Source organism: Leptopilina heterotoma, unplaced genomic scaffold (assembly GCF_015476425.1).
Source record: "Leptopilina heterotoma isolate Lh14 unplaced genomic scaffold, ASM1547642v1 Lhet_167, whole genome shotgun sequence".
Lineage (NCBI taxonomy): Eukaryota > Metazoa > Arthropoda > Insecta > Hymenoptera > Figitidae > Leptopilina > Leptopilina heterotoma.
The window spans coordinates 68,449-91,505 of NW_025110883.1; the positions used below are offsets into that span (position 1 = coordinate 68,449).

Genomic DNA, 23,057 nt, shown 5'->3' on the forward strand with positions numbered 1-23,057 from the left:
ATATAAAAATTTATAAAGCTGAGCTTTATTGCTGATTCACCAAATTACCAATTTTTTTTTTTTTTTTTTTTTTTTTTTTTTAGATAGGTCAATGCATTTTGTTTTATTTTATTTTTATTATACGCGTTATTTTCAATTGTAATGTGCCTTTTATGCATAGTGTGAGAGTGTGTTTACACGTGCAAATGCTTTATTATAGTATGTCTTGAATGATTTAAGCATTTTCTTTTGTACTTCATTTTGTGAATGTACACATGTATGAATAATATTATATAGAAAAAAAGTAAATAAATAACGCTCCAATATATTGGTAATGATAAAATTAGATAAGTGTAAATTCTAGTGATATTTTGAGAAAAAGGGCCTGATAATAATATTGTAAAGTAGAAAAGAATTGCAAGAAATAAAAAAGTGAAATAAGACGCAACATAAAGATTAAAATTATATTTATTACGAAAAAAGTATTTCATTTTAGACGTAAAAGAATTTAGTTTTGTAATAAAAAAAAAAATATTGTCTCTAAAAGCAGTTTAGTTGGGAATATTAATTTCTTTTATTCGCAATAATATTGTTATAATAGTAGTTTTGCGATTTAGGAAATTAATTTTTTGAGTAAATTATTACTGTACACATTCTTTTCTGAAGAAAATTTATTTTCTTATCGATTTAATAAATCGATTTTCACAGTGAAAAAAATAAAAGTTTGTAGTAAAATGTAACATACCTGTGTTTTTTTTAAAAGTCTATTTTCTTAGCCATTATTATTACATAGTAATTAACTTGTAGTTTCATCTTCCTCATCAGATGATTCTCTTTCAAGCTGAGGTCCGTCTTCATGATAGCGTTTTGTTGCTTTTTCAAGAAACTCATTCTCTACGCCTTCCATTATTCCTTTATGTACTCCCTATATTATAAAATAATTGTTGTAAAATAACTTGAATAAATTATAAAAAATAAATATAAAAAATAAAACTTGCCTTCATAGTGCTCACTTTCTCCATATAATAATTGTATACAAATTTGGCCATATGCGGCATATCTTCAATCTCCAGAGAAGTGACAGATGGAGAATCTGTATTGAATCTGGTGGAAGGATAAGTTTCATGAGGCAAGAGTACTAATTTCATTGGTCGAAGCATGAGCTGATTAAACGCTGGCGTTAATTCGAAACAATTTTTAAATAATGAAGCTCGGGCGAAAACATAGAGTCCTAATCGTGCTCGAGACATTGCAACGACCAGACGCCTTGCATCTCGTAAATGACCAACTGCCCGAGTCTTTACTAAAGACAAAATAATGTAGTCATTTTGCTGACCCTGGTATTTGTCGACAGTTGTTACTTTATTCGGTCGACCAATCAGGGGATTATTCGCGCATCTGTAAAAATGTTGCAATTAAATTAATTAATAAAATAACGTTATTTTTCACAATTTTCTGTAAATATGAATGAATCAATACCTTATATTGATGACATCGCGGATAAGATGTTTTTGACCATTGTAAGTGGTTAAAATACTGATTTTATCAGCAGGATATCCCAAGAGACGCATATACATAAAAACTGCTACACAATATTCAGCTTCTGCGAGATTTTGATAAAAGTAAGCACTTGGCTCACTCTCTCCGACGCCATTAAAGTCTTCAACGTTAATCAATTGAAAATCATAGAGGAAGCCCGAATTGGCCACTAAATATTCTGAACTGCTTTCCACATGAGTCAAATTACCAAGTTTCTTGTATCGCCAATTGTAGAGATTGCAAATGCTTGGTCTCGCACGACCTTGACCGTCGAGGTCAACAGTTGGCACTCCCAGTCTTACAAATCGAGCAAAAAGAGATTGTTCCATATTTGAATATTTCTGAAAGGCCATGTTTTTTATCACAGGTGGCAGCTGATGATGATCTCCTATCATAATCCAGCGCTTCAATCTATTGTAACCATCCTGTGGATTTTGCAGAAGCAAAGGGATAAAAGTTTCAATTTCTAAAATTTGCGCCGATTCTTCCATAAGAATGTTGTCGTACGTAAATCCCATATCAACAAGCTCTCTTCTCTTCAATGCAGCATGGGTACAAGTCATGGCAATAACTTTAGCTTCTTTCACAAGCAAATACTTGGATCGATCAAGTCCTGAGCGTAAAAGTTCAAATGCACGAAATTCATCGAGTTGCGTGAAAATTCGCTCAATATATCTAAAGCACATAATAATAATAATAATAATAATAATAATAATAATAATAATAATAATAATAATAATAATATGTAATTGTATTATAAAAAAATTCTTTACAATTAGAATTTGTTTTAATTTATTACCTGAAACAGCTTTGTGCAATCTCATAGTCCTCATCAAAAGATTGACATTTGAATAGTGGTTGTGGTGCATTATCGAAAAATTTATGAAAAGGAAATTCTTGGTTAACAAACTGAATGGAGTGAGTACTTGAACTGCCACCTCGTTGCTTTATTCTTGCTTCAAATCTTTCCCAACGAGTTAAAACTTGATACATAAAAAAATGACCCGCTGTTTCGCATGTGTAGGCTACATCGCCTTTTACCTTTAAAGAATCCTGGAAAAAAATTAAACTCAAAATTGAAACCTATTTAATTAAAGAGTAACAAAGAAACGATTAATTATTCCAGATAATTATATAACGTACTTTTAATCTTTGAACTTCCTCAAGGAGATTCATCCGTTTTGCTAAAACATAATTTACTCGACCATATCTACTGAAGTCTTTTTCAGTTTCCAAAGCCTCTTCACCATGACCAAGACGTAAAAGATGTCTCTCGTCAATGTCAAGTGCCATAATTTTCTCAAACAGTTGATTTAGAGCTTGATTCGAGTGGGTCACAATCAAAGTTCTTTGATTCGGAAAATTATGATAAAGGTTAGATATAATTTGTACTGCCACGTCCGTTTTACCTGTACCAGGGGGACCGACAACAAGCGTTAATCCGGGTTGCATTCCAGCTCGAATCGCTTCCACTTGTGTCGGAGTAAATGGTATTTGATTTCTGTAAAAGTTGAAAAAAATTATAATCATTACGATTTAAGTTAATTTTTTAAAATTTCATTCATCTAAATACTTTTTTGGTTCATTAGCCTTGTAAGGTCCTCGACTGGGTGGAATGTGTGGTTCAACTATTATCTCTTTCTTTTCAGGCGAGCTCCCATTCTGTTTATCCAAAACATCTTGAAATGTTAATCGAAAGGGGCGTATTAATTTTTTCGAATCATCGCTCAATAATTTTATATCATAGCCAGGAAAACTTGAACGAAGATGGTCGATATCCAAGAACGTGTCATTGAAATCCATGTCTGCTATTTCATTTTTCATTCTGTATTTGAAAAATGAAAATTATTACATGAACATTTCCATAAGAATATTATTATGTATTAACGTATTACCGTGAATAATGAGCAGCTGCAGGATCACCGTATCCCAAAATAATATTGTGAAGCCAATCAGGAACAACACATTCCGTGTTCATTAGCTCTCGAATCGTCTCCAATACTGCTTTAAAATTATTTTCTTTAGGTTTTCTCCTCATAATAATATTAAAACTTTCGTAAACGTCTTCGCTCCCATGACTGGCATTGTCCATATCAATTCGATACTGATTTGAGTCCAGCCAGACTCTATATGTTCGCGTATCTCCCGGCAAAATAGGTCTAGGTTCTGGGCCATCTTCTATCACTCGTCCATTAGAGTCCAACATTCCTTCAACTTCACAGCCACGTACTGTCGTCAAGCCAACTTGTGGTATAAACGCTAATTTATGACTATATTTTGTACCTGCAATTAATTAAACAGATTTTCTTTAATATTCGCATTGTACTTGAAATAATTAAAATATGTAATTAGAATAAAACAGTACCAATTGGATTTTTTGGTTTGACCGTTATGAGAAAACACACGTCATGTTTCCTAAGATTTTCCCATTCTGATTTTATCTCTTTTCTGACACTCAAATTAATAGTAATATCTGCGCGCACTCGAGAAGGCCTTTTCTCTCCAATATTTGGTTTTGCTACTTCAACAACAGCAAATTCTGTTATTGGTTGAGCCATTCTTGCCCATCCGCCAAAGTAAACTCCACCATCTTCAGCTTGCCTACAAATTTTTATCAAGTAAATAAAATGACAAACAACTAGTGTAAGTTAGGTACATATATTATATTAAAATATTTTTACGAACCATGGACTCAACCTGCTAATTGCATCCTCTATATCTTGTCTGATTTCATCTGTAATAAAAGAAGAAAATTTTTATTGATTATAATACATGTTATTATTTTAGAGTAAGAAAAGAAATGAATACTTACAAGTTGACTCGAGTCGAAATAAATTAAAGTTTCTCAACAGATAATCGTGTAAAGTTAAAAATTGTAGATTTAGTTTTGGTAATGCAAGACATCCTTCTCCAGAAAAGTATTCTGTTGGAACAATACTTTCATTCCAAATGATTTCTTCAGTCGGATATAGAGGCATTTCATTTAACTCTTCCAATTGTGATGCCCTTCGTTCGTGTCTTGATATCTAGAAAATTAGATTTGAATTAAAAGGACCATATAATCGCATAGACAAGTAAAATGAATAAATTTAAATGGCAAACATATAAAATAAAGATGATATCTGTACCAATAATTCTTTCAGGAAATCCAAATCAAGTCGAAACCAATTTTCATTATTTTTACGATCTTCAGGCGGTACCAAGTATAAATAACTGGCGATTAATCTTAATTTTTCTTCACTGTAAAACAAAGAAAAGTGTCAAGTTTTTTCTGTTTTTGTTTTATTCTGAAAGAATTAACGCATACATACCTTAGAAAACCAAAATGTTTATACAAAGCATCTCTCGTGTCGACACTAGCAACATTAGCCAACGAGAAATTTCTTAGATCATCGAATTTGGCAAACACAACTTTCTGTCAAGAAAATAAAAAAATGTCTTCAATTAATTTCAATTAATTTCAATTAATTTCAATTAATTTAATTAAGAGGTATATCTACTTGAATTTTGTTATCAAGTAGTGAATTTATTTACCTGAAGAGAGGTAATTTTCGTATAATGTAATTGTGTCATATCATGATCTGTCAATGGCTCTCCTGTTTCTTCATTTATCTCAAATCTAGCGTAGAATTTCAGCATTTCCAAAAGCTAAAAATTATACAAACAAAAATGAATAATATAAAAACTTGTTTTTGTAATAGTAAAACACTTGAAATGAAATTATTCTTTATTCCGTGTCAAGGAATTTTAGAACTTAGAATAGCCGAGCCGTTGAAACATTTTGAATAACATGAAAAGGTGCGATGAAAAGTATTGCCGCCGCGCCGGTTCCACGACTTTAAACGAGAAAACACGATAAAGCACGATTGGATGAGTGCATTGCGGCGATTGCGGCGTCATTGTAGCATGTGGATCATGCATTTCAATGTACAGTGAGTGATGGTGGTATATTAAGAGACTGAGACATATTCAAGTGCGTGCTTCTTATTTATTCAACTCAATGCATTTAATCTCGTCAGTTTAATGCATTGTCAGTGTCTTCTGTGGAAAAAAGTCTCATTCAATTGCACTGACTGACAACTATTAAATTAAACATATCCAATTCTAATAGAAATTTGTATTGTTTCACTTTTACGTGTCATGATAAAAAAGGATAATCACAACAAGTATTACAACGAAGAGACTCAATAATTAAAATTATAATAATAAGAAGAGAATAACAATATGAGGAATGCTACATGTAATAATTTTTCAATAGTTGAATATACATAAATGAAAATATCAATGATATTCCTGGAGAAAAGTAGTAATAGTAGGGTGTTAAGATCATGTCCTATTTACTGCTAACACTATTCTTTATTTTGAGTAAAGACGAAATATATTCGTGTCTAGCTATTGAAACAAACAACGATTACACTCCTCAGAAAGCATTAAATTTTTCAGTATTAATTGGCAAATGTTGCGAATTGAATGAATTATTAAAAGATGATAAATGCATTCCTCTCAACGAAACAAAAGAAACACACGCTTGGCGACCAACCGAGTCAATTGACGATAATGAAAATAATTTTGAGAAAAGTAATAAACAACCTAAAGGTAACTACTTATTATTGTACTATTAATAAAAAAATTAAAATATTTTTCAAACAATGTTAAATGTTGAATGTAATGTTTCAGGAAAACTGGGAAATTATAAATTAAAAATTGGTTTACCACGATGTCAGAATGGGGAGCACCAGTGGCACGTTTACCACAGTCAAACTGGATCCGATAGATTATATATATTGCCTTCTGGTATGCTACGACATTATGTCATTAAATCCTCAGATGAGGATGAAGTGAAAAAAGAGCAAGATTTTTATTTCGATGACGATGATGATGCATTGTCTAAGAATATTCACTATGATTATCCATTTGGTCATTATTGTGCTGATAAAGCTATTTTGAGTAGAGATGGAATTGTGACCACGTATGCAATGGTGTGTGTACCAGAATTAACGACCAAGTGGACGGAAACGGATCAGTTAATTAGATATATTGTTGATCCTATATTCCATTCTATTGCCATAATAAGTTACTTTGTCGTTGCTATAGTTTACTTTGTTTTGCCTCAATTGCGAAATCTTGTTGGAAATTCAATTAGCAGTATGAGTTTGTGCCTTATTACTAGCCAATGTGTATCAACTATTCGAATATTTAAGCAATTTGGAAATCATATCAATTTTTTAATTATTGGTGAGTCAACTGCAATGAATTGCATAATTAATAATAGATAATAATTGTCTATAATAATAATAATAATAATAATAATTATTGTCTCTTTTCCTCAGATATTATTTTGTATGTCTCTCTATTGGGTGCTTACTTTTGGCTCACTGCATTCGGATACTACGTTTGGAAAACATTTAGATCCAGAAACGTCTACCTTCGCGTGACAGATGCTCGAACATATTGTTACTACTCAACTTTTGTGTGGGGCACGACCTTCTCTGTAGCGCTTACAGTCATATTTGCACACTTCACTCTCGAAACGAATAAACCAATAATTAGTGGCATAAGTTATTCTCCTCAAGAAACCATCGGATGGCTTGGACTCTCGTTTCTTTTTGCGTGCATCGGTTTCAGTATAATAATTGATTTAAGCTTCGTACTCACAACAGCGAATACCATTAAACGAATGAGTACATACAGTCGAATACAGCACAAAATGAAATACGGCTTTCGAATGTATACTTTACTATTTATGATAATGAGTGTGTCGTGGATATCATTATTACTCGCTCGATTGGAATATGACGCCTTAATATATTGCGATATATTTATTAATTTACTGCAAGCGACTCTTATTCTCTATGTTTGTGTTTTCGGACAAAAAAGAGTCACATTTCTACTTGGGAAAACATGTAACTGTTGTATGTGGACTGAAAATGTTGAAGGAATTGATTGGGGAGAGGAAATGATAGCAATCAATCTCGGCTATTAAATTAAATGATTGTTTCATAATTAATGTACTTAAGCTTTTCACACGACAATATAGCTGTACTGATATTTTTTCTATTTTTATAGATATATAAAGAAATACTTAACTGACTGATTCTTTACTCAATAAAAGTGACATTTTATAAGCAAACTTTATAACTCTTTTGTGCATACTTTTCATTTTTTAAGTAAAGTGAAAAATGACATATTTATTTGACTTACCTGACCAAACAATCCGCCTTCAGTACGCCTTAGCAAATTAGATAACTGGCATCGCACAACTAAATGACAATCGTCCATTACTGTATTAAAAAATCGTCTCGTCAATAATAATGCTTCCAGATCAATCATAAGCTCCAAAAAGCGCTCACAGTATCTAACTCTGTCTGATAAAACATTTCCTGAAAAAAATTGAAATTTTTAGTAACATTAATACTGTTAGTAATTATTTTAATTTATTATTGTGAAATATTTACAAACCAACCAACCTTCTAAGGGAATCTCCTCCAAAACCTTGATAAACTTGACCATCAATTTGTGCAAAAATTTTCTTTCCCACTCCAATTTTTCCTTCAATTTTGGATTATCCTTTTTCAAAATTTTTTCCCAATACTTTTTCCATTTAGGATGTTTCTTGAATTCAAAAGTTCTTCGACCTTCTTGTAAAGATGTCCACATAGTAAGAGAAATTAATCTTTTAATTTCTTCTCTCACCAAACTCACTTCCATAGAATTGAAGCAATGATTGAGAAAGACAACAAGTGCAGTTTGTTCTTTTAAATCATAATCAAATGTACTTTCTTCAAGACAAGCTTCAAGAACTTTTTGAAAGAATCCAGGAAATTGGTCTGGATGTTTTTTAAAAGCTTCCCACACTTGAACACGTTCTCGAAATTTCTCATTTACCATCACCACAATAGATATTGTATGAGCTCTTGTTGCTTTCTCAGACATATAATTTGGCCATAAATAATTTTCCAAATATTGACTGAATTCTAACATCATGATTCGCCGTATAGAAAATTTTGTTACACATATTTCATCAACATAAATATTGTCAACAATTTGAGGGTCAAATGGTAAATGAAATGTAGCAGTGTGTGGCGCCCAATATTTATTTGCCAGCTGTAAAACAAAAAAAGAAACTCATAAAATTAAGAATTCATTATAGGTAATATATTTATAATGTAAAAAAATTTCCTGACATTTGTTAGAAAAATTATTTATTATTTAATAGATATTTTGCAATACATTCAAAGCATCAGAGCCAAGAACTTAAATTTATTTTTCTTTCAAAAACAAAAATTGATTTAATTGATTAATTACCAATTTTACACATTAGAAATGTATAAAACTAATACCTACATTTAAAAAGAGAATAACGTTATATCAAATCATATAATGATTTTCTTTATAAATTGTAGATATTTTCACAAGAAAAATTGACCATGAAATAAAGTAGTTTAATTATATATAGTAATTCAATATTTTTCATATAAAACTGTATTGTAGGTACAATACAAACTGCAATACAACAATTTTTGTTTATAATTTATGACTGAAAAAATTTTGTTTTTCTTACAACAATTATTTTCATTCTACTTAAAACATTTAATAATGAGAAATTACCTGTGTTATTTTATCAGCATTTATTTGTTCAACAGTTGGAGTAACTGGTGTTAAAATTTGGTTTTCCATTGTTTTTTAATAATTTTAGTATAATTAAGTATTTGCATAACTTGTAAACACGCTTGTAAATAATATATATTATTTAGAGCATTGTAATAGCAACGTATTTTTAGGTTAGTGTTCGTCACGGTGATCGTTGTGTTGTTATTCAGGGTTGAGAACATTTAGTCAAATCTATATCAGGGTGCATTCAGTCGGTAAAAAGAGAAAATGTATTGAAATATGAAAACGAATAGTCGCGTTTTCACTGGTTGTTTTCACACCTAGCTGTAAGGGTATTTCTACAATAGTTGAAAATCATAAGAGTGGCTTAAGCTCTTTGCCTACTTGGGATCGCACCCTAAGGACTTTCAAGATTTTTAAACATGTGTTAAAAGCTTAAAGTCAAGTTGACAGAATGTCAAAAGCATTATAATAATATTGTTATTATATTTTTGTTTACTTAAGATTAACAAGGCTTAAATTGACAATATCGTAAATTGTTAAAATAAAAGTCAAAATGGGCAGTACAGACAGAGCTGTGATAACAGGTTTCATATGCAGATTGTGCAGTAAGATGAATCGATTTGTAATTCATATTTATGGTGAAGAAGGAGAAAGAATGAAACTAGCTGATAAAATTAACGCTTACTTACCAATCACGGTAATTAATATTTTATTATTGAAAAATAATTCCACTTTTTCTTTAAAGAATAAACTAAAACTTTTATTTATTGTAGTAATTTACTTGTTGTTGAAGAATTAAAAACTAGTAATTTTAATGCGTTATTTTTAATATTAATAGTATTGAATTATATAAATAATGAGAACAAATTTATTTACACAGGTGAATATAAATGATCAGCTGCCGAAAACTGCATGTCTTCATTGTATAGAAAGATTAGAAGCTCATCACGAGTTAATGGAACAGTTTATGGTTGCCAAGCAGAGACTGAATAAATCAAATTCTTTACCTTCTTCTTCAGTGACGAAAACAGCTGAAACAAGTACTTCGGCTAGTTCATCTCCATGTTGACGCAATGAATCTTTCTATATTTAATTAGCAATAAAAATAAATTGGTATGAATAAGCTAAAAGAAGAATGCTTTAAATTTTTGCAATTTTTGAGTCATTATAAATCAATTATTCAAACAGTAAATATTATTTTTTTATTTTCTATAAATTTTATTTTAAGTATTTACTCTAGGTTATTGAAAGTGTCGATTTTAGTTTTATTATTTGTACATCAACAGATCAATTTTTAATTTCTTTTTTTTCAAAGACTGTAAAAAAATGTATGTATCCATATACATACAGTATAACTAAATTACACTATATTTAATAAATAACAATTGTAACAAATCGGAATTTCGCATTTATTAGTATTAAATTCTATGTAAAATATATTTTCATTTATGCCATTTTTCAGTTTAACAAAATATCTATATGGCAAATTTATTTTTATGCATAAATTATTTTTTAAATATAATATTAAAAAATAATAATTAGTATTACCTTATTAATCATCGGATAAGTTATTTAAATGTTTTATTACTGAGTATAATGGCAACCCCATTACGGTGTAATAGTCACCATTTATTTTTTCAACTAAGCAACCACCAACTCCTTGAATTCCATACCCTCCAGCTTTGTCACTTAAAAGAGAAATAATTCCATTTAAATTTAATACACTATAGTATTATTATATGTATCTAAATTTCATAATTAAAAATCAAATTTATTATGTATGTAAACTTATTTACAGTGGTTCTCCAGTTTTGATGTATGCATTAATTTGATTTTCCGTAAGATTTCCAAACTTGACATCAGTTGTTTCATAAAATGTAACTTCTTTTGTAGGTGTTTTTAAGCAAACACCTGTGAATACAGTGTGTACTTTATTATTTAAGCTAGAAAGTACAAGTTGAATAATTCACTTAATATTTATTATGTTTAAAAATACATGCAAATATATTTATAAAGATCTCTCTTTCTCAACTTACCAAGATAACATTCTAAAAGCATCATTTTTATCCTTTGGTTTTCCAAAAATTACATTATCAAGACATACAAGAGTGTCTGCACCAATAATCAATTTGGGAGATATTTTATCATTTTTTAATCTTTCATACACATCTAAAACTTTAAGTTTTGCTAAATCTTTAATATAATCTCCATGATTATTATATTTAGATCTTTCTAGGTTTTCATTGTATTGAGAAGGTACTATTTCTACGTTAAAGCCCTGGAAAAAGATTTTTTATATTTTTGAAAATTAAAGTAATAATGTTAAGTATGTAGGTAGAAATAAATATTAATAATAAATAAATAAATAAATAAATAAAATACCAGTTTTTTGATAATTTCCTGACGTCTTGGGGAACTGCTTGCTAAAATTACTCTACCGGCAAAAAGAGCACAAGTCTGTTCAATCATTTTTGTGAATTATTTATAATAAGAACATTAAGTCAAAAGTATTTTTTGTTTGTTTTTATAGAGTAAACAAAAAAAATTAGATAAACATTATACATGTGTATCTATTGTCTGTATGCTTACGTACATTTGCGTATAGTTACTACATGTATTAAGCAATTTTACAGATTCTTAAAGGGAGAATGCGAATATGTACAAGAAAGAAAAGGATACGCAGATATCTTCTGCTTTTGTCTACGACTCTACGTAGGAGACATGCGACATCTAGGTTGTCATTTTTGGAATTATTGGGGCCCATTGCCCATAAGGGGCCCAAAATATAATGACGTCAAATTATTAAAATAATAAATTTTAATATATATATTTTTATAAATTAATTCTACAAGTGTTTTATATATATATGTATATATGTTTATTATGTATTTACACAAATTAATTGAAAATAAAGTATAATAATTCAATGTATATTTTTAAAGAATTATATATCTGTTGAAAAAGAATGTTATTAAATGCTAATATTTAGAAAACAAGTTAAAGCAAAGAAGAATTTGTAATGAATATGTCAAATTATTACGATGAACGGAAAAATCAGAGATCCTATCAAGAATTGGAAGAATTTCATGGTCCTGATTTAAATACCCTTACTGGTACTCCTAGATGCAATAATGATGATAGCCTCCATAGATCAATGGAACTTAATTCCACAGTTATTGTATCTGATGGTAAGTTTTTCTCATAATAATTTAAAATTATTATATTCATCAGAAAATAATAATAATAATAATAATAATAATAATAATAATTTTATATATAGATACATTTACCGTAGGACAAGCAATTAATTCATTAGGATTTGGAAGCTTTCAAGTAAAATTATCCTTAATCACAGGACTTTGCTGGATGGCAGACAGCATGGAAATTACTATTCTCAGTATTTTAAGTCCAATTTTGCATTGTGATTGGAAAATAACAAAATATGAACAAGCACTCATTACAACAGTATATTATATTTACTTAAATATTTATACGAATTAAAATCAAAAGAACTAATAATGTGTAATGAATATAGTAAAAAAACAGGTACATACGTTTTTGCCTTTCAGGTGGTTTTTTTAGGGATGGTTCTCAGTTCAACATTTTGGAGTAATTTAAGTGATAGATATGGCAGAAAAAGAACTTTAACACTTTGTGGAGTTTTATTATTTTATTATGGATTTCTCAGCTCACTTGCTCCAAATTTTTTGTGGATTCTACTACTCAGAGGACTGGTTGGTTTCGCTATTGGATGTGTTCCACAGTCGTAAGTATTATTGAATTAACTTTATGTAAAAGTAAAAAATTATATTTAAAAATATTACTTTTAATTTGGTTTAATTGCCATCATTTTTTTATTCAATCAACAGAGTAACATTGTATGCTGAGTTTTTACCTTCTGATAAGAGAACAAAATGTGTCGTCTTGTTGGACGTAAGTTTCAATTTAAATATACAAGTAATAATAATATGTAGTTTAAAATATATAAACTCTGATTTATTTTTCCGCAGTGTTTTTGGGCGTTAGGAGCATGCTTTGGAATAGTTTTAGCCTTAATTGTAATGCCAAATTTTGGATGGCGATGGCTTCTTTCAATATCAACAATTCCCCTATTTCTTTTTTCTCTTTTCACTCCAGTAAGTATATTATTGAATGTTATTTTGTACTGGAAGAAAATTTATTTTAATCATTACACAGTATTCTATAATTAGTGCTAAATACTGCGTGAACATTGCAATTAAATTTAGTATGTGGATTAATATATATAAAGAATAACTATAACTGTAGGTATAAAATGATTTTTTTTCAGTGGCTTCCAGAATCAGTTTATTTTGATTTAATATCAGGTCGAACAGACAGTGCATTAAGCACACTAAAACGAGTTGCTCGAGAAAATAATAAGCCAATGCCAATTGGTAGACTCGTTTTAGATCGTGTTCAATCAAATAGCAAAAACAAATGGTCCGAATTGCTTAGTAGGCAAATGTACAAAACAACAATTTTACTTTGGATTGTGTGGTATATTTCAAACTCGTAATTACCTATATCCATCTTTAAAATTCAATTCATTGTATAATATAGTTTTTAACGTTAACAAACTTAATTACAGGATGGCTAGTGCATTTTGTTATTACGGCATTGTCTTGATAACCACAGAACTACTTAATACAAGTTCCGAACGGTGCAATATTAGAGAAAAAAACTCAAATGAAGATTGTCGAGCCTCTTGTCAGTTATCTGGGAGTGATTATATTGATATATTATGGACAACTTTAGCAGAGTTCCCAGGGATATTTTCTACAATATTTCTAATCGATAAAATAGGAAAAAAATTGACTATGGTTATTCAGTTATTAATGTTCGCAGTAGTTGTTTATTTTCTAAGCAGAGCTTGTTTCCTTAGTAGATTCATTTTAACCATAGGACTTTTCTTAAGCAGAGGTTTAATTGCCGGAGTTTTTCAAGCAGCATACGTTTATACTCCTGAAATGTATCCAAATTATTTACGTGATAGAGGCGTTAGTACCTGCACAGGAATGGCACGTTTTGGTGCAATGATTACTCCTTATGTTGCTATTATTTTTTTACAATCGTCTTCTTTGCTTGCAATGTCTCTATACTGTTTGACAGCTATTTCAGCAGCAGTGGCAATTATCGCATTGCCCCGCTAATAAATATAATAAAACTGGTGTTAATGAAATTCTTCTTTTTTTTTTTAATAATTATATACCTATACGGCGATAATAAATTTGAATTTTGAAAATCTATTATTATTATTATTATTATTATTAAAGGATCGTCTACAATAGAAATTTCAAGTTGAGTCAAGAGATCTTTAGTTAAAGGCCAAAGTCAGAAAAGGATAGAGAATGCATGAGCGTCCTTCTCTTACTTTTCACTTTTAGTGAGCACCTCGAATTTTATGTGTTTCCTAGTGGTTTCCTATTGTGGACTTGACTTTAAATGTATCGCATTGAAGGACGAGCATCATATATTTTTTTTGCATTTTTTGGTAAACACAATTTTATGTATGTATGTACATGTGCTTTATACGCACATAAAAATAATAATATTATAATAAACAAAAATAAAAAAAGAGTGTATAATTTGTATTATATATGAATTTTCTTCTTCCTTTAGTTTATACCACTGTTTGTTTCTAAAGAAAGAAAGCTACGACAATATGTTTTAAAACTGAAGAATGTGATAAAAGGTAAAAATATAAATTGGACTTTAAATATAATAATAAAAAAAAGAAATCATTGCCAAATAATTGGTTATGTTTTTTAACATTATTAAATTTGTTTATAAGCAAAGTTTGATATCTCAATATAATATATGAATATTTAATTTATCTGTTTCAGAGCATTTTTAATAATAATAACAATAATAATAATGTTGCTGTTAATATTATTCAGTTGACCAGAAATTATTTATGACATTTAAAGAATTTTATGCAATATTTGACCATGCGAAAGTACTATCAAGCAGTACTATTTATAGTTGCAGTTATTAGTCTTATTTCTCTTCTTTTTTATCAACACGAATACAACAAGTTACGAAATGTATTCAATTATTTTGGTAAAGTGGAGCACAAGGATATTATTGTTGATAATTGCACAAAAGTCGAAATAAAAAGTGAAAAAGTGAATTTAGAGTTGGATGAACCATTTGCATCATGGCAACGATTAAATGACGATTTATTCGTCTTTTCATCATTTACAAAAAATAATCGAGAAATTATAACTATTGGTTTCGGAAAATTGAGAAATAATTTTGATTTGAATTGTAATGTTTACTTAGGAGGTGAAATTGTGTCTGGAAAGTTTACATATTCCATTTTGAAAAATACAACAGATACTTTGGAAAACGATGAATATTGTGGTTATATTTTAAAGTGTCAACTTGCAGAGGAAAAAAAACCCATTGGTGTGACGTATTTCGAAACTACAGATAATAAAGGCAGTGTCATTTTGCCAATAAAACAATTGTCTGAATCTGGGGGTGCGAGTGAATATGCTTTTTGTATTTCACCACTTGAAAATAAAATGCCATCCTTGTTGGAAGTAACAAATTTCTTGGATACTCACAAATTACTTGGAGTTGAAAATTTCCTTTTATATGACTATAATATGCCCATTATATCTGATCAAGTGTTGAGAAACACGTTGAAGACTAGTTGTACAAAAATCGCCTGGAATTTCCCCTTCTCCAAAATACGAACACGTATAAAAATGTCATTGATGGAATTGGATTGTCTTTACCGCACATATAATAAAGCTACTTACGCAGCTCTATTAACGTGGGAAGAAAGTATTGTACTAAATTATCATTCTAGTCTTCATAATTTAATGATTGACTTTAAAAAAAATAAAATGTTTGGTGATCGTTTCATGCTAAATAGTTCAATTTTCTGTGTACAAAACAACAAAACAAGGTCTTCCGTCGTTATAAAAAATCAAAAATCAAATTTGAAAGGACGATCAGTATATATTTTTAAACCTGTCGACGTTCTTGATAATGAAAGTCTTAAAACTATGGAAGTTCTTCCAGATTTAGTTGAAGTGAAGCGTTATCAATTATGCACGAATGGTGAACAAAATGAAAAGCAAAAACATGTCAATTTCAGAAAAAGTTTTCGATTTGCAGCAGACATATAAATAGCACATTTTACATATTACATATTACATATTAAATTTCATGTTTAAAATCGACAATTAAAATAAAAGACTGATATTAGGTACCTACTGCAAATGTGCATTCAATTATAATATTTGTCTACGAAAATAAACTGTATTAAAATTTGACAATAAAAATGTATTATTAGACGAAAGATTTCAATAATGTTTTTATAGTCTATTTTTATTTTTAAATTTAAAAAAAAAATGATTTATTCTGCTGTTAAAATAAAGTTTATCTCACACAAAACATTTCAATATATAAACGCATACTATAGAATTTTAATAATAATAATAATTAGAATTCATTGTTCGCAATTAATCAGGGATGTAATTGTTTTTTAAATAAATTATATGCAAAATTTTATGTAACATGATTTACAATTTACACACTTTATTATTATTATTATTATTAGCATCATCGGTGTAATGTTAAAAAATGATTTATATCTAAGAAATATTGAAAAAATAAGGTCAATATTTACAATAAAAAAAAGTGGACGTAATTGTAAAAATGATTTAAGAATTCATTATACAAAATTATGTGATTATTTTTTTTTTACAAACATCTTGAAAGTTAACATCACTGTCTAACAATTTAATAAAATATCAGACTTAAAGTAAGAAAATATAACAGTTCCAAAGAAACTGAAGGACACTATTTTAATAAGAATCAATTTTTTATTTTTGACGTACGCAAAGCTCTAAAACTGGCAATATTGTTTCATTAATCTTGTTTAATTTACAAATTCATAATGCACTTTATCTATATGTTTGTATTATTCATTTAAAATTACTATATAATAATACCATTCAATTAATATTATTTTTACAATTTGTTTGCTCCATTACTATTTAATAATAATTAGGTACTTACATTCTGTAAAACATTAAAAGTAAAATACTTTTAATATTTAATGTGTATAATGAATAATATTATATATTTAATTATTATTCCATTATATACAAATAGAGCAATTAAAATGTATTACATTATTATTATTATTATTATTGTTGTTGTTGTTGTTGTTGTTGTTGTTATTATTATGTATATACACTCTATTTATCTTTTTTATATTCAATACTTTTATCAAGTTGGTAATAAACGCGTATTTTGTTTTATTAAGTCTTAAATTTTTGTTTGCAAAATTTATTTGCTTAAAAAGCTTGCAATTGGTGAAATGAAAATGGCAAGTTCTTATAAAATGTTTAATTAAACTAATTTACAATATTTATTGAAGAAACAAATGAGGTTGTCGCATACTTTGTGTTATGAGCAACACAAACTTGCCTTTTGCTTATTTTACTTTTACACTCAATTTGTATCTAAAAAATATCCTGCATTCAAGTTATGAAAACAAGTAAGAACATTTTTTAGATTGGAAGTGAATCGCTCAAGTTATGAATTAATTAATTTTAATTAATCATTTGTGAAATTATATATAAATGAAAAAAATGTAGTTGAGACTTATTGGTTTTCAGAATTTCTTGTTTTAATTCCAGGCTTCAATATTGAGAACATTTTTTCTGTCGCTGTTGGATGCATGCTCATTTGGAGTTCCGTCAGTGACTCTTCGGTCTTTAACGTCGAGATAAGATTAAATAATCTTATATTCTAATTGTTTCACATAAGGCAGTAATCGAGTCTCTTACCTGTCTTAATAATTGAGCGGCAGTATGGAGGACCCTTTGCCACTTTCTCATTTCTACGTTATGCAAACTCTCTTGCTGTTGCAATAAGTTTATCCATTCTTCCTCCGTTTTCGGTGTATTCCTGAAAATTGAAAATATGTACTGCTACACCTCTGTGAAGGTGATTTTTCACCTTAAATTATTTCTTAAAAATTAAATTAAATAAGAAACTTACTTTAAAATGTGCATGTCCATGACAGTGTAAGTAGCAGCTTCCTCTAAACCCCACAATTTATAGTACAATAGGGCATTGATAACCGTTAAACATAAAATTGCAAATAAAAGAACCCAACTAAGAATAGCATTTGCATCACTTCTCAGGTCTGATACTGGAAATTATCATTTTTAATTCGTTAATAAAGAATTGTGGCGAAATCAGAATTGTGTATACATAATTGAAAGCATGTGTATAATATGTACCTTGATTATGCGGCAAGACCACAGTATTTGAAACGTGTTTAGATAAAAGATCAGGAGCGTGAGTTTGTAAAGAGACACCTGCATTAGCAGTTCTTCTTCTTCTTCTCGCTTTCCTTTTAAGTCCATTCGGACCCCCTCCAGATCCAGCATTATTCTCCTCACACTCAACACTTATTGCTTTTATTAAACTACTAAAATATTCCTCTAAACCAGCCCAGCAATTTTTCTCAATGAAAGCTATTAAGGGAAAATTAATGCACCAATTTTAAAGAAGAAACAAGAAATTTAAGGATTAATTGGACCAAAGAAATGTTTCTACAGTTTCTACAGTTCCACTTACTTCTGACAATTGCCCAAACGTTTTTCTTGTACTTTATTTGAGCAAATACAGCGAGACATGTTTCATTTTCCGCCAAGCTCGTCAAGCAGTAATGAATTTCTACACTAAAGGAATCAGCATATGGAATTCCAGCATTAGAACTTTCCACATCTATAGAATACAAATGACCTGGCCTACTACATGGAAGCATTACCTATAAAGATATTTATTTTTTTGCAAAAATTGTCCTTTTAAATTATATCAAATTCGCACTCGCATTTGCGCATTGAAGAATTTTACCTGGTTCTCAGTGACTTGAGAAGATCGCGGGCCAACTGATTGTGTTAAAGACATTGTCAGTGTGACTGTTCTTATTTTCTGTCCTGATTCTGGATTTTGCGTCCATGCAGATCGAACGAGATCTGAAAACATGTTGCGTCTTTATATAGCATTGTATTTATCATTTTAGAAATTATCTTTTAGTAAAATTTATTGTTAATTACCTGTGGTTTTCCTTGCAGAATGAAAGTCTAAAAAGAATTTGGAATTTGTGAAAAGAAGAGTAAACAGTTGATCTATGTGAATGGGCAAAGTTGTATTAACAAGTTGTCGACCTTCGTGAGGAGAAGTGCACACTGCATGGATAGGTAATTTTACTAAAACATTGAAGAATATGCGTAAAAATTTTGATAAATTTGCTCGCATTAGATAATGAGCATCTTACCAGTCTGCTTTTCAACATCACTTTCTGTTGTGTCACTAAGATCAGTGGGATCAAGTGCTATTTCTGCTTTAGAAGATGATTCGAGCTTTAAATGAGTTTCTACATCAATACTTATTGGAGATTCTGCTTTTTCCGATTTGAATCCTTCCGACTATAATTTTAACATTAGTTTTATTATTTGCAGGTTTAATTAGTTCTCACAAACAGTATAATTGAACAAGGAACAAACCTCCGAAAACGAATCGAGCGACAAACGAGTTGATAATTTTTCATCGCTTGCTTGTGGTGGAACATAATCCTCATCATCGGAAGTTAGACCCAATTCATCTCCATAGCACGTGTGCACAAGTTGCCACATTTCAGCCATTCCCATTGGCTACACGAGTAAAAGAATTTTTTGGTAAATTGTAAACACAAAGAGAGAGAGAGAGAGAGAGAGAGAGAGAAAAAGACGAATAATTTACCTCTCCAATGAGTGCGTTTTGCCAAATACGAAATAACATCAAGTATGCCTTGTCTCTTGCACCAAATGAAGTTAAAAAATACTTTTCATTATCAGTAGAAATCGAAATTGCGTTTGGAATGACGAGAGCGGTTTTTTCTTTTGTAATTGATGTCACGTCTTTCCAACGCAATGATACCAAGGTTTCCCACATAAAAATATTGGCGTAAAAGCAAATATATTTTTGTGTTATATACAGTCTGCCATGGACTAGAATTTCTCTTTGCAATGCACACGAATAATCTAAAAAAACAAAGTACATGCATAATTAAAATTGTCAAAAAATACTTAATTTCTCACTATACTAACCCACAACAAGTCTTTCTTCATTTGGTATATCCTTAAAAATTCTTTTAAAGTCTTCTGAACGCGATTTATAAGTTGGATAAAGAAGATTATACCAGGACGATTTCTTTTTACTACGAGTTGAACTTCTGCCCTGCTTCTTGCCACTTTGAGATAAATATTTCTCAGAATCATCTGGCGAAAGTTGTTGAACTTTCTGCAGTTATAAAATGAATATAATTATTAATATACAAATAAATGAATCAAAACCAATAAAACATTAAGAGAATTATATATCTATAATATTCTTTCAATACCCTATTTGAGAGTTTTGATTCTTTTGGTGAATTCAAATCAATTCGTTCCTTTAAATAGTCAAGTTGTATAGCGGAAATATGTGGACTGGATTTAGGAGATAAATTTGGACTTGGAATAATATTAGCGTGATCTGTAGACAAGGGAATATCATGATCATTCTCTGAATGAATTTCATTTCCTTTGCTTCCTGTAGAATTCTGTCCTACCATAGATGATGAATTAATACTGCTGATAACATCGTGACTTGATATCAGTAAATTTTCCACTGATTTATTCCTTTACAAAAATTAAGTAATCTTTAATCCAAATTAGTTAAGTTCGTTACAACTAAATGTAGAGCTTTTAATTTAATAAAAAAACAAGAATTAATTTTATAAAGACGACTTACATATTGGAAGGGGAATTTTCTTGTACAAAATTCACTTCAAGATTATACATTTCTATTATACATCACTAGGAACAGTCGAAATAATTGTTGACTACTACTACTACTGTATACAGAGTTAACAAACTTTGTGAAACATTTTCAATTTTAAAAGAATATGTAACAGTCATTATAAGGAAATTAATATTGAAATCACTGAATTCGTTATTATCTAAATATCAAAAATATTAAATACATTTAATAAGTATATTTATTATAAATTAAACATTCACAATAGTCATATAGGTAATGAGAGAATAACAAAAGTCTTTTTTCGTATATTTAATCATTTTCTTAAGGTGCTTTTATACTCTGCTCTGGAATTTTGGTCAAGCGAATAAAGGTATCGCTCACACTTGTGCGTCCCCCTAGCTGAATGAGAAAGCTGCGTTCACATGATTGCGTTCGAACGTTACGTTTTGCGCGTTTTGCGTTGAGTTAGAGAAGGATGGTATATTCTTTATCCTTTTCTAACTCATTCTACCGTTTGCCCGATTGAGATTCTGGTTGCGTAGAAAAAAAGGTATGTACAAACGCAAAGCAAAGCAGAATTCTTCTGAGCATAACTGCATCGTTTTCTAATTAATGCGTTAAGAAAAGGAGACAATTATGCTCAGAACTCTTGCAGCGTGAATTTTTGAAACGATCCAATAGCTATTGGGAACCGCAGAGCTGCGTAGGCCCTCTGGTGTCGACCCACTTGCGGTAGTTGTCTTTTCATTTCGTCTCTCTCTAACATATGTAAAAAAAAGAGATAAAAAACCAAGATGTCGGACGCAAGTGGGTACAGGGGTGGGTCAGTTTCACATGATTTCGGATCCTGTATGGGGTGCTACTCTCTGTACCAAAAACATAAGTTCGAATGCTCATTATGCCGAATTTACAATTTATAAATGACCAGATACGCGAATCCTCAATAACCTAAATTGTATATTGAATGAAATTCAAAAGTAGGGAATAATCATTTGATATATTCTGCATATGGAGAATATTATTTTAAACTAATTCTTTTTTTCCACAATTTGAAATTATTGCAATTTTTATTTTTGGAATTTCCACTTTACCTACATTTTAATAGATCGAAACGTAAAATATCAGAATTGACATTTAATTGAAATATGATGGAGAATAAATATATATTCACTGAATAAAAAGATTAAATAATTATTAAATGTTTGAATTTAATAAAAACATATTGTTCAAAAGTTACAGTGCGAATTGTACAGAATATATATTAATAAGAAATATAATTTGGCAGAATGTCGATTCGATCGATTTTATATTTGCAAGAAATTCAATTTGACAGAATATCAATTTATAAGAAACACGTTTTCGTAGAACTTTAACTTGTCAGAATTGTAATTTTGTAGAATATTAATATTGGCAAATCTAATTTTGGTAGAAATCTGCTTTATCAGAATGATCACATGTTCGAATCCTCAAAAGTTAGAATTCCATTTTTACCGAAAATGGATTCCACATAAATATTTGGCGCAAATTTTAAAATTCTGATTTCTGATTGGTCGATTTTAAAATTTGCGCCAAATATTTATGTGGAATCCATTTTCGGTAAAAATGGAATTCTAACTTTTGAGGATTCGAACATGTGATCATTCTGATAAAGCAGATTTCTACCAAAATTAGATTTGCCAATATTAATATTCTACAAAATTACAATTCTGACAAGTTAAAGTTCTACGAAAACGTGTTTCTTATAAATTGATATTCTGTCAAATTGAATTTCTTGCAAATATAAAATCGATCGAATCGACATTCTGCCAAATTATATTTCTTATTAATATATATTCTGTACAATTCGCACTGTAACTTTTGAACAATATGTTTTTATTAAATTCAAACATTTAATAATTATTTAATCTTTTTATTCAGTGAATATATATTTATTCTCCATCATATTTCAATTAAATGTCAATTCTGATATTTTACGTTTCGATCTATTAAAATGTAGGTAAAGTGGAAATTCCAAAAATAAAAATTGCAATAATTTCAAATTGTGGAAAAAAAGAATTAGTTTAAAATAATATTCTCCATATGCAGAATAT

General features: G+C 29.4%; 7 protein-coding genes across 10 annotated transcripts; 4 read left to right on the top strand and 3 right to left on the bottom strand.

The window, feature by feature from the left end:
* Positions 1 to 35: 35 nt before the first annotated feature.
* On the bottom strand, positions 36 to 9,349 carry LOC122499417 (RNA helicase aquarius). Its single transcript, XM_043607760.1, has 16 exons — positions 9,127 to 9,349; positions 7,986 to 8,622; positions 7,720 to 7,898; positions 5,053 to 5,166; positions 4,830 to 4,933; positions 4,647 to 4,758; positions 4,331 to 4,544; positions 4,204 to 4,252; positions 3,884 to 4,119; positions 3,414 to 3,801; positions 3,092 to 3,343; positions 2,662 to 3,019; positions 2,318 to 2,571; positions 1,459 to 2,193; positions 978 to 1,377; positions 36 to 904 (listed from the first exon to the last, which is right to left on the bottom strand). Exons 1-16 carry the CDS (start codon positions 9,193 to 9,195, stop codon positions 776 to 778), a joined length of 4,230 nt encoding a protein of 1,409 aa, XP_043463695.1. The 5' UTR covers positions 9,196 to 9,349; the 3' UTR covers positions 36 to 775.
* LOC122499421 (probable G-protein coupled receptor Mth-like 5) lies at positions 5,369 to 7,648 on the top strand. The gene is made up of 3 exons (XM_043607770.1): positions 5,369 to 6,114; positions 6,196 to 6,753; positions 6,849 to 7,648. Exons 1-3 carry the CDS (start codon positions 5,847 to 5,849, stop codon positions 7,499 to 7,501), a joined length of 1,479 nt encoding a protein of 492 aa, XP_043463705.1. The 5' UTR covers positions 5,369 to 5,846; the 3' UTR covers positions 7,502 to 7,648.
* Positions 9,350 to 9,550: 201 nt separating the features above from the next.
* LOC122499426 lies at positions 9,551 to 10,533 on the top strand. The gene is made up of 2 exons (XM_043607780.1): positions 9,551 to 9,829; positions 10,013 to 10,533. Exons 1-2 carry the CDS (start codon positions 9,686 to 9,688, stop codon positions 10,199 to 10,201), a joined length of 333 nt encoding a protein of 110 aa, XP_043463715.1. The 5' UTR covers positions 9,551 to 9,685; the 3' UTR covers positions 10,202 to 10,533.
* Positions 9,952 to 11,751, bottom strand: LOC122499425 (dTTP/UTP pyrophosphatase). Of its 2 annotated transcripts, none has more exons than XM_043607779.1 (5): positions 11,515 to 11,751; positions 11,169 to 11,410; positions 10,929 to 11,075; positions 10,681 to 10,820; positions 9,952 to 10,163 (listed from the first exon to the last, which is right to left on the bottom strand). In XM_043607779.1, the coding sequence occupies exons 1-4, from the start codon at positions 11,599 to 11,601 to the stop codon at positions 10,685 to 10,687; spliced, it is 612 nt and encodes a 203-aa protein (XP_043463714.1). In that variant the 5' UTR covers positions 11,602 to 11,751; the 3' UTR covers positions 9,952 to 10,163; positions 10,681 to 10,684. The 2 variants fall into 2 exon arrangements, with proteins under 2 accessions (XP_043463714.1, XP_043463712.1); XM_043607777.1 differs by having other exon boundaries at positions 9,952 to 10,215.
* Positions 11,752 to 11,953: 202 nt separating this feature from the next.
* LOC122499420 (synaptic vesicle 2-related protein) lies at positions 11,954 to 14,399 on the top strand. Of its 2 annotated transcripts, none has more exons than XM_043607768.1 (7): positions 11,954 to 12,320; positions 12,413 to 12,597; positions 12,702 to 12,898; positions 13,002 to 13,065; positions 13,143 to 13,268; positions 13,442 to 13,665; positions 13,742 to 14,399. In XM_043607768.1, exons 1-7 carry the CDS (start codon positions 12,152 to 12,154, stop codon positions 14,301 to 14,303), a joined length of 1,527 nt encoding a protein of 508 aa, XP_043463703.1. In that variant the 5' UTR covers positions 11,954 to 12,151; the 3' UTR covers positions 14,304 to 14,399. The 2 variants fall into 2 exon arrangements, with proteins under 2 accessions (XP_043463703.1, XP_043463704.1); XM_043607769.1 differs by having other exon boundaries at positions 11,958 to 12,320; positions 13,442 to 13,650.
* A 167-nt stretch (positions 14,400 to 14,566) lies between these two features.
* Positions 14,567 to 16,465, top strand: LOC122499422. Of its 2 annotated transcripts, XM_043607772.1 has the most exons (3): positions 14,567 to 14,660; positions 14,773 to 14,845; positions 14,997 to 16,465. In XM_043607772.1, the coding sequence occupies exon 3, from the start codon at positions 15,087 to 15,089 to the stop codon at positions 16,290 to 16,292; it is 1,206 nt and encodes a 401-aa protein (XP_043463707.1). In that variant the 5' UTR covers positions 14,567 to 14,660; positions 14,773 to 14,845; positions 14,997 to 15,086; the 3' UTR covers positions 16,293 to 16,465. The 2 variants fall into 2 exon arrangements, with proteins under 2 accessions (XP_043463707.1, XP_043463706.1); XM_043607771.1 differs by having other exon boundaries at positions 14,601 to 14,845.
* Positions 16,466 to 16,972: 507 nt separating this feature from the next.
* On the bottom strand, positions 16,973 to 21,289 carry LOC122499427 (protein Aster-B-like). The gene is made up of 13 exons (XM_043607781.1): positions 20,959 to 21,289; positions 20,570 to 20,846; positions 20,277 to 20,469; positions 19,930 to 20,210; positions 19,695 to 19,841; positions 19,466 to 19,616; positions 19,245 to 19,397; positions 19,042 to 19,163; positions 18,763 to 18,955; positions 18,423 to 18,659; positions 18,178 to 18,331; positions 17,964 to 18,084; positions 16,973 to 17,889 (listed from the first exon to the last, which is right to left on the bottom strand). The coding sequence occupies exons 1-13, from the start codon at positions 21,006 to 21,008 to the stop codon at positions 17,779 to 17,781; spliced, it is 2,190 nt and encodes a 729-aa protein (XP_043463716.1). The 5' UTR covers positions 21,009 to 21,289; the 3' UTR covers positions 16,973 to 17,778.
* Positions 21,290 to 23,057: the final 1,768 nt, after the last annotated feature.